Source organism: Eucalyptus grandis, chromosome 5 (assembly GCF_016545825.1).
Source record: "Eucalyptus grandis isolate ANBG69807.140 chromosome 5, ASM1654582v1, whole genome shotgun sequence".
Lineage (NCBI taxonomy): Eukaryota > Viridiplantae > Streptophyta > Magnoliopsida > Myrtales > Myrtaceae > Eucalyptus > Eucalyptus grandis.
In genome coordinates this window covers 32,087,053-32,097,702 of record NC_052616.1, presented here as the reverse complement: position 1 = coordinate 32,097,702, position 10,650 = coordinate 32,087,053, and the positions used below count along the sequence as shown (strand labels likewise).

Sequence of the window (10,650 nt, the reverse complement as noted above, 5' to 3'; positions counted from 1 at the left end):
TTTTGAGACAATGTTCACTTTAGGTCATTTTTTGAGAAAATGACTTCACTTTAGGTCCTTATTTGAGATTTTCCTTGGTTTTTATTAAAGATTTTTTTTGGGATAAGTGCATTAGAAGTTCTAAAACTTATCATGAAAATGCAATTGAGTCCTAAAACTTTCAAAAAGTGCAATTAAGTCCTAAAACTTTCAAAAGGTTCAATAAAGTCCTAAAACTTGTCTCGAAAGTGCAACCGAGTCCTAAAACTTTCGAAAAGTGCAATCAATGGAAGGACTTAGATTGAACCATTTTGATAAGTTTTAGGACTTGATTGCATTTTTTGAAAGTTTTAGGACTTAATTGCACTTTGTGACAAATTTTAGGACTTAATTGTACTTTTTGAAAGTTTCAGGACTTAATTGCATTTTCATGACAAGTTTTAGGACTTCCAATGCACTTATCCCATTTTTTTTTTCATTCAATTTTAGGCAATTTCAAGATATCTAGCATATTAATAGCCATTCAGATCCAAGATTTTAAACAGTCACTACGGTAGTCTAGAAATGTGTGCATAACTTCTAAAACTACTTCGCTATCATAACTACGTATTCTGATATACATTCAACATTATGGCAACCTACGGACATGGAGTTTACGACTATTAAAACAAGCAGCAAAATAATCCAAGCAAGCATCTCTATTTGGAATTGGAATTGAGGCAGTCAAGACCTACTTCAAAAGAGTCATCTCAAAAGCATCAGAATCGCCACCAAATCAAAAGAATTTATGGAGAGCAAGTAGGGACTTTGAAATACTCATCTTCCAATGAGCCACATTAGTTTTTCTTTTCATTGGTCAAATAGAACAGAGTTAACTTAGGGATTTCATTACAATCATGATAAATTTTATAACTTGTTTAATTTATGAAATTTTTTAAATGCAATTGCATCTTCTGGACAAGTTTGTAAGAAAAAAAACCAATCAATTTGCATCTTCCACAAATAGAGAGAGAGAGAGAGAGAGAGAGAGAGAGAGAGAGAGGTGTCATCACTGTTACCAAAACAAGGGACTGAATTTATGTGATTTGACTAGAGACCTATGTTTATGGAACAAGAAAAAAAAATTACTATAAATCAAATGATACAATAGAAATTATTACTCTATTGAATTCATTTGAAACGTTAGTAATGTTTCACGGCCTCCAATTACACCAATGACTCGTATAATATTAGATCCGTAATTTTTTATCAAATAATTTTTCAATTTTATATAGAAATTAACTAATGTGTTATTATAAGATTTTGGCTTGAACACTAATAAGATTTTGGCTTGAACACTAATTTTTGTTGGATGTCGAGCGAAGCCTGCCTTGGATTGCACGTTGACCAATGTTGAGCGCGCGCACAAACCACCGCAACTTTCACGAGGGTTCTGCACCAGCACAGCGACCATCTTACCAAAGAAGAGAATATATAATATATAATATATAATATATATCCATAGATATGTACGGTAGCCAATTTCAACATGGAATAGGAAACCCATGTGACTCGGTCATCCCAACTTTCCTTTTTCTAATTTTATTTTTCTTATTCTTTGGCTGACTCCGAATCCTAATATAAAGTTGCCCTATCTTCCTTTGTCCAATACTTCGGACATTCACATAAATAATCCAACTTTCGAACTCTTAACACTGAACAAATAATATGAATTTTCATGAAACATATTCGAATGTCCGCGTATAATAATTTATCTTGGTTTGGGTTTCGTTCACGAACTTAAATTTGAGACATATTTTAATAATCACTAAGGCAGATGGTGTTGTGCCGTCTTTTTTTTTTTCTCCATTTTCTCACATATAATAGGTCTTTTGGGATTTTGTCTGAATTTATCCAATTTTATCATTGAATGCATCATTATCTTATCTGATGCTTTTTCCCCGGTGATCGCATAAGCCCCTAGTGTTTGACATTACTAGGGAATTTAAGGCCATTGTGAAAATTCTTTGTTCCAACATTGGGTCTTTGTCCCATTAAAAGACAAATTTGCGGGAACACAATTTACGTATCGAATTTGGGTGGGTCTATTTTCACACACCAAATGACTTTATACACAACCTAGTTAACATATAAGTTGTTTTTTTTTTTATAGAAGTACTCTTCACATAAAAGCAGGTTCGATCATGAATGAAAAACCCTTGCACATCCCTCGCATCTCCGGTTTTATTTATTTATTTGGGTTTTGGAAGGCCCATGACCAAAGACAAAAGAAGAGGAAGATTTGATTGTACAAATCCAAATTTCGTTTTGACTGTCAGAGCAGCGTGTTTACATTATTTTTTTGGCGCCGGGGGGGTGTTATATGTAGCACCCAAATTATTTCAGAGTTTGTAATGTGAAGGGAAAAAATGTGCTACGTCATTTTAATTTGATTAGTATCTTGCTTTTTTCGAAGTGTAACATTTCGCATTAGCTTCTACATTGCCGGAGGACTAATACAAGTCTATATGATGAGTGATAGATATTGTTATTAAAGTGATTTTACCTTAAGGTTCTTTCCTAAGTTACTGAGGCAGATCAAACCCTACTTGTTGAATGGATTCGTTCTTGAATATTTCTTATTATTGAGTGAAAAAAAATAAAAAAATAAAGTATGAGCTAGTAGTGTAAAGTTGCAGATCTCCGCAACCCAAAAAATAATATCGAGAGAATCATGGATTATATTGAAAAATGCAAGTAGTCTCACTTCATCATAAGGGTGTCTCTAAGTTCCGAGAAAGTATTCTCCTTAAATGATTCTCTAGCTCAACCCAACTTCCCCAAGACGGTAAATTTCCATAAATTAACCGCACAAAAGTGTCAACCTTCATGTGCCGACAGGATACCAAAAGTTAATAACATGTTCAGCTCATGTTAGATAATCTCCCCGTGATATAACACAAGTTTAGTAGAAAAAAGCCCTCTGTTCTCCAATCGAGATTATCGCCAAATTTGTCAATTCCTTTTAATTTAAAGGGGTGGCAATCAGAATCTGATTAGAGCCGCTTGTCGGGGATAAAGTCGCGTTGTCGATGAGAGGCTGTGTCCCTTTTAGCAGCAGGCTCAAGGAAAGAATCGTTTTCCCACGTGCTTAATTTGGAAACTTGTGTCTGAATTCCGCGTTTTAAATGCTTATTTTTTCGGGAATTACGTCACTCCCCACTGGATCGTTTTCCCACGTGCTTAAGTAAGAAACTCGTGTCTGAATCCTGCGTGTTTAGATGATTTTCTTCCGGAATCACGTCAACTCCCACTTTTTTTCTACGCCATACAAGGCGCACTAACTAGCAAAAGCCGCCTCAAACTCTCTCTCTCTCTCTCTCTCTCTCTCTCAAGTGCAGTTGCAGCATTTGATGTGTCTCCTTCCATAGACCTGATCATATAGGATGAGAAGGAGCTGTAACTGGCAGCTTAGTCTGCAGTCTGCTTCAGCTTCTCTCTCTCCAATGGATTTCCATCACCGAGACCGTCATCCAGATCAGTAAGCTCTCTCTCTCTCTCTCTCTCTCTCTCTCTCTCTCTCATGGCATAAGAAATATTCCTCACGTTACTGTAAAAGATCCAGCTTTTCAAAGGAAAAATAAACGCCACGAGAGCAAAACTTAATCTTGTTTTGATTTTGTTGTGGTAGGATGGAAGTGTCGAGTAGGAGGCAGGAAGAGCAGCAACAGCTGACCATATTCTACGATGGCCACGTTTGCGTTTGCGACGTTACTGAACTACAGGTACCAAGGTCTGCTGGTTTTAGGCCAAAACTAGTGTGCATCGCATTCCAACGTCATTTGAAGTTTTTCAGTCATGCGTCGATTTACATGGTTTAATCGTAGAGTTGTTTGATGCTTAAGGAGTTGGGACATTTTCGTGATGGCCTGGTACAAGACAAGAGGTTATGCGCGGACAAAGTCCTCTCCCAACGAGAATGTCCTGCCTTTTTCCCTTTGTTATGAATAGAAGTACCATGTTGTTAGTTTACTCAAACAATACAAAAATTAACCTTGCTTGATGTTGGAAATTCGGTGATGTTTCTTACTTTAATACCCTCTCGTATGTCGACATGTCCCTCGCTGTGACCATTAAACTATATACATGGTGGTGATTTCCCTCCAAAACCTTACTCATGAATATTTTTCATAGAAATTATTCTATGTACATAATTTCTTGTTGGCTGTGCTTCTGCTTGTATGTCACAGGCGAGAGCAATTCTAGTGCTTGCAAGCAGAGAAATGCAGGAAAGAATGAAAGCTACACCGACCGTGACCTCATGGCCAAATTCACCAAGCAGAACATCACCATCGGCTGAGCTCTATAGCCCCACTGGCACCGGCCTTTCCATGAAGAGATCACTTCAGCGATTCCTGCAGAAAAGAAAGCTTCGCTTTCACGCTACATCTCCCTATCACACGGATCAGTAGTTGTTCTATCTATCATGCGGGCATTTCCAAATAGGGTCTTAAATGTAGTTTTGTTCGATGGATCAGGTGTTCCCAATCAAGCGAATTCCGGAGTTTCTCAATCCTATTTAGGACGTATATTTCGGGTGTGGATTTTTGTGCTATGCGGGAATTAATTGACCATGGTGGATGTCCTGATCTCTCTCTGTGAATCCTTATCCCGACTTCATGGACTTTGGCAGAAAACGTATATAATATATATGCCATCTCATTTATTTTGAAAAAGTGAAGTTGGATGCGAGTGTTGCAGGACATGCCTTGTCCTCACGACCTTACCAATTTATTTCCTTTTATAAACTATTTATTTTGATGTCTTATTCTTTGAACTCTTGTTTAGGTTGACTATAAATATCGGTTGGGTTTGCCAAGTTTGACATTTATTCTTCCCCGCCTGCTTTGACGTTTTTCTTTTTCATGTATCTCTCTAGTTTCCTCTTTTTTCTTTCTATCCGATTCTTTATATGATCTTAAACGGTTAAACTTTTCTTACCATGCTTTTCTTTCTGCATTATTTAGTAGAAGAACTGGATCTGCTCCAATTTACTTGATATCAAAGTAAGATTCATTCTACATCAATTTAGTATGGGAGCTGATAGTGCATATTTCCATCAAATTGGTGCATATAAAACTATTGTCACTCGACAACCCAACAAGTCAAAGTTTTGAGTGCATTCTACAGTAGGTTTGTGTTTCGCCAGAATTTGCCTCAAGGACAAAATTCTTTTCATCGAAAGTTGTTCCCGATTTTCTTTTAGAGGAGACAAATTTGGTGGTAACTCCAAACAGAAAATATATACACAAGACAACCGATAGATATATTTCAATGGAATTTAACCAACATTAAAGTACACAATGGCTTGTCAGAATTTAATCGATGGCAAAGCAAGATAATCAACGGCGAGGTATCTGAAAATTACAATTAAGATACACATCGGAAATTAATTGACGACGAGATATCTTCAACCTATAGCTATGACTACGATACAAGATTTGAAAGATAAATGAAAGATAACAAGATTTGTTTGTTTGTGTGTGGGGGGAGGGCACCATGAGTACGATGTGGCTATTTAAAGCATACAATCTATAGTTAACAAAGGTTACAACTTACAAGCATAGGTTACAAACAGTTACATTGGCTCCCCTACCTTGATGGTTTCATTGACTCCACTATCTTGACACTTGCTTCCATTAGGTTGACAATTACTTATTCGACGATTGCATCCAATGGTCGATCCTTTAAGCTATTGATTCCCTCATTTCGCAAATAATCAAACTTTACTCTCATCAACTAAATCTATCACATGTTGATAATAATCAAACATTGGTTATTTTTTGGTGTAAGAAAATGCCCTTAAAAAAACCGAATGATTCATTGATCATTCAATTATTTTAAATTAGATAAATAGGAGTTATCACGTGCCCCTTTTCATCAGCAAAGTTTATTTTTCCTTGCTGCATTTTATCTTAGTCAGATTCATTATTTGATCATATTTTTTTGCCACGGAAGGCACGTTGTGTGTAAATATTTTATATAGCCCTCTATTTTTCTCCTTAAGTAGTTTGCTCGTTCTTAGACACTTGCGTTGCTAAAGAGAATAAATTTATAAAATTTTGGCCTTCAAATTTTTCTCTAAGATTGAACTTCAATCCACTGAAAGCCAAATTTGTGAATTCTTTCTTTGAGAGTAAAGTAAGGAATATAATTTTAACCTTCTTGAATTAAGTGAAATTGATATATTGATTTGTTATCATATTAATATATTGGGCAAATAAGCAATTGATACCTCATGTATCGTTCTATAAGATTGATGTATAGATTAAACTAGTAGATAAATTTGTATGCCATGTAAAAGTATTTTTTGATAAATGATTAAATAAATAAATAAATAAATAAACAAAGGGAACAACTTAAGTCTCAGGAATTCATTTGTTCTTGTCTCCATCCAGTGGACAATAAATTGACCAATGTGTTCAATGGATGATTGGTCATATTCGCTAGTAGAAATAGCAAAATATGGAGTTTTGAGTCCTCTTAGGTAGGGGTGAGCATGGTCCGGGTTGGTCCGGGCCACCCCCTAACCCTAGGACCAACCCGTACAATGTCAGTCCTCAATTTTTAGGACCAAGGACCAACCCTATTGAGCCTAGGACCAAGGACTGGACTGACCCAATGGGTTCGGTTCGGTTCCAAGGTCAACCCGGGACCGATCGATAATTTTTTCGTTTTATTTTTTATACTCCTTAAAAAAAGCAATACGGCATTGTACAACTAAACTATAAATACCAATACATATTTAGCAAATTTAAGATGACAAAATAATAAAAATTTCGTACATGCTAACCACTCATCGAGATATGGGACAAGATGGAAAGTTCTTGTAATCATCTATTTTTAATATTCATAACACCATATGCAAAAGCATTTTCCTGCATTTGATCATGTAGAGTCCACTCAACTAAAAAATGAGCTTCACACCACTTGACTAGCAAATCACCGTAACAACTACAGTACTACTCTACTTTTCAAAAACTTCTACCATTTGACACAAATTGAAAAGCAAAGTGCAGCTGAAATTCATTAGTAAAATACAATTAAACCATAAAAAGTTCAAAATACTTAATATAAACCATGAATATATAACTTCATATCTTGTTAATTCACTTGAACTTCTAAACACCTGATAACACAACAAACAACACATAATTAATACTCAACAAAAGTTTTAAATTGAAATTACTATTAGTGCTATTGACAAAACATCTCAATATAATATAATATAATAGACATTAATATAAAATAATTATAAATAATATAATATAATATACAGGGTTGGTCCAGGGTTGGACCGATCCAAAACTCTTAGGACCGAGGACTAACCTGTACAGTGTTGATCTTGGAATTTCAAGACCAAGGACCGACCTAGTCCCCTTGGAAACCGGACCAGGACGGCAGGATTGAGCCAGTCTAGGGTTGGTCCAAGGTCGACCCTAGATCACTACTCACCCCTACTCTTAGGTGTGGTATGTTATTAAACCAATTGGGATGTGGCTTTCTATACACAAGTCTAACATTTCCTCTATCAATACCTTTTTGTTATGCAATAATATTGTCATCTACTGAATATCTAAAAACTGATATACTTGACCTTTTGCCTTCTAGGTCAATAGGCTTGACTTTCTGGCCCCCTAGGGTTAGGGGTGAGCATTTGTCCAGGGTCAACCCTGGACCGGCCCTAGACCGGCCCAACCCTACCGGTCCTGGTTTGGTTCCCAGGGAGATTTGATTGGTCATTGTTTCTAGAATTCCTAGACTAGCACTGTGCGGGTTGATCATGGTTTTGAGAGTTCCGAGTCGGTCCAACCCAAACCAATCTTGACTATATATATCTAATATATTATTTATAATTTTTTTATATAGAGAAAACCTTAAAATAAACTGTATCAACAACATTAAACAGCTTTTTAGTGAGGAGTTTAAGTAAATTTACATTATTCTTTAATAACTTAGGGTTTTAATGTATTTTACGACGTCAATAGTCATAATTTACGAATGAGGAAAATGTTTTTGTGAGGAATCTTCATGGCATCCAAAAAGACACCTTATGGCATCCTCCTTTAGTATTCGTTCTCTTCTGTCTTATTTGTCCTTTTAGTCTTCAATTTACTAAAAAAAAAAAACTTCTCCACTAGTCACTCAACACTTGCCTCACTCGCTTTGGGTCACTCGTGCCGCTCGCCACTCGATGCTCGCTTGGCTTGTTGCTCTCCGCTCGATATTCGATGCTCATTCTGTTCGACGCTCACCCCACTTGACTTTCACCGCTTGCCTTTCTTAGTTAACCTTGCACATCATCGAACCCATTGGGTTGGTACAATCATCAGTTGTCATTTCAAGAAGTACAAAAAATAAAAATAAAAATTATTGGTTAGTCCTTGGTTGACCTTAAAACCGAATTGAATCCATTGGATCAGTCCGATCCTCAATCGTGTTTTTAAGAAGTACAAAAAATGAAATAAAAAAATTATCAGTTGATCCCGGGTTGACTCTAGAATCGGATTGAACCCATTGGGTCGGTCCGGTCCTCGGTCCCAAGCTCAATAGGGTCGGTCCTCGATCCCAAAAATTGAGGACTAGCACTATACGGGTTGGTCCTAGGGTTAGAGGGTGGACCGGCCCAATCCAGACTATGCTCACCCCTACTTAGGGTCATGATCTAGGTCTTAGTTGTTGATGTTGTGATTGATTGACAAGTTAAGCTTATCTAGACTAGATTAGCTTGGTCATTTTCATCGATTAAATTAATCACTTGGCCTAAATTATTTATACCGTTCAATTGACTAAAAGTTGGAAGAGCATCTCCCATGTTTGGTTGGATACGTATGGACCTATTGATATCCTGAGCCTTAAGATGACATCATTGATAGCGCTAACAACCATCCGCTTGGTCATGTTAGAGAGATGTTTCACTAATTGAATTGCCATCTCACTTGTTATTCCTCGAATAGCCTTTTCATGGTAATCACTAAAGTAGGATTTGATGTGAACTCTATCGCTTGTTCTTCTGTAAGGTGTCTTGGGATGTTCACGTTCGTACCTTGGCTTGTCTCTACTACTCAAGGAGCGGTTGGAATTTGGACTAAGTAACCAAGGTTGTTATCAGTAGTGTGATTAGGCTCTAGATGATTCCTTGTTCTTGGCATTGTACTTTCTCGAATCCACCACACTAGTCCTACCAGGTGTGTCAAAAAGATGTTTCGCTAGAATTAACCTCAACGACAAAATACCTTCCATCGAAAGTTGTTCTTTAGCTCTTTTTAAGGGGAGATAGGTTCTATGATGACGCTAAAAAGAATATATCACAAATACATAAGAAAATCGATAAATATACTTCAACAAAATTTAATTGACATTAAAGTACACAATACTTTGTCTGAATTGAATTGAGGAGAAAGTGAGATAACGATTATCTTAAAGAAATTTAATCGATGCCAAGATATTTGGAAACCGCTAGGACACAAGCGAGAATTTAACTAATCACGATATGTATAGAAACTAAAACTATGACTAGATATATGAATTGAAAGATAACAATATTTGTGGGGGGAGGCTTCTACGATGAGCAAAATGCGGCTATTTAAAGCCTACAATTGACGATTACAAATGGAGGTTATAAACATTTACCAAACCACTATATTAACAATTAGATTGACTCCACTACCTTGACATCTTCATCAGTTCCACTATTTTGACCGTTTCATCGACTCCACTATCTTCATCATTGCTTTATTCCTCTACATTGGCGGTTACTTTTTTGATAGTTGCATCCAATTGTTGACTCCCCTATTCATCAATTTCGTTAGGTTGTTTATTTATTTATGTTGTCATTTCATCAAGCTGTTGATTCCCTTATTCATAAATGACCAAACTCTACTATCATTGATTAAGTCTATCATATGTCAACAAACTAAAAGTTGATCTTTTTTTTTTTTTTGGGGTACAAACAATTTGTAAGAGTTGTTGATTCAAAGGCCAAGGCTCCACCGTCACTTCACGGTACCCTATAATCAAGTGTCGAGATCACATCATTCACATATCATTTGAGCCATTTATCAGCTTGACAATGTCTATGCACAATAAAGGTTCAATTTTTTTTTTCCTTTGAATTTAGCTAGCAGATTACTAGAGTCCATGGAACAACTGATCAAGTTGAAGGAAGAGACGACCAAAAAAACCATTTTCGATGTGCTTGATTCTTTCAAACAAGAGAGATTTGATACTTAAACTTTTAGTATACTTTCAGGATTTGTTAGGGTTGGAGCGAGATTTTCTCATTGAGGAGCATGATGCAGGACTGCTATTATTCAGCTTGAAGGAACTCAATTTATTTCCTCATCTATTAGAGTATAATGCCATTTTTGAACAATATTATATTTATTTATCCAATTGGGGTCTTCGTTTGAAGATGGAATTTAAAAAATTGAGGATTATTTAATGTGAGTCCAAAAGTTGAGGAGGGTTTTTCACATTTTCTCTTTAGAAGATCTCAAGATGAGACATGGAGGGACATGTAAATCTAGAGGAAAATGAAATTGAAGAGTTGAGAACATACATATGCAATGGTTCTATGACTAACGTTAAAGCCAGATAGGCGAATAAAGTTTAGAATGCATTCACATGAGT

The 10,650-nt window shown here is 36.2% G+C and overlaps 1 protein-coding gene across 1 annotated transcript; it reads left to right on the top strand.

Moving 5' to 3' along the window:
* The first annotated feature begins 3,336 nt into the window (after nt 1-3,336).
* On the top strand, nt 3,337-4,592 carry LOC104444841 (protein TIFY 5B). The gene is made up of 3 exons (XM_010058595.3): nt 3,337-3,499; nt 3,650-3,743; nt 4,209-4,592. The coding sequence occupies exons 1-3, from the start codon at nt 3,405-3,407 to the stop codon at nt 4,428-4,430; spliced, it is 411 nt and encodes a 136-aa protein (XP_010056897.2). The 5' UTR covers nt 3,337-3,404; the 3' UTR covers nt 4,431-4,592.
* The last annotated feature ends 6,058 nt before the right edge of the window (nt 4,593-10,650 follow it).

Coding starts and splice junctions, on each gene's coding strand:
- LOC104444841 (XM_010058595.3), top strand. CDS start 3,405: ATGAGAAGGAGCTGTAACTGGCAGCTTAGTCTGCAGTCTGCTTCAGCT. Junction 3,500..3,649: donor CGAGACCGTCATCCAGATCA/GTAAGCTCTCTC, acceptor TTGTTGTGGTAG/GATGGAAGTGTCGAGTAGGA. Junction 3,744..4,208: donor GCGACGTTACTGAACTACAG/GTACCAAGGTCT, acceptor TGTATGTCACAG/GCGAGAGCAATTCTAGTGCT.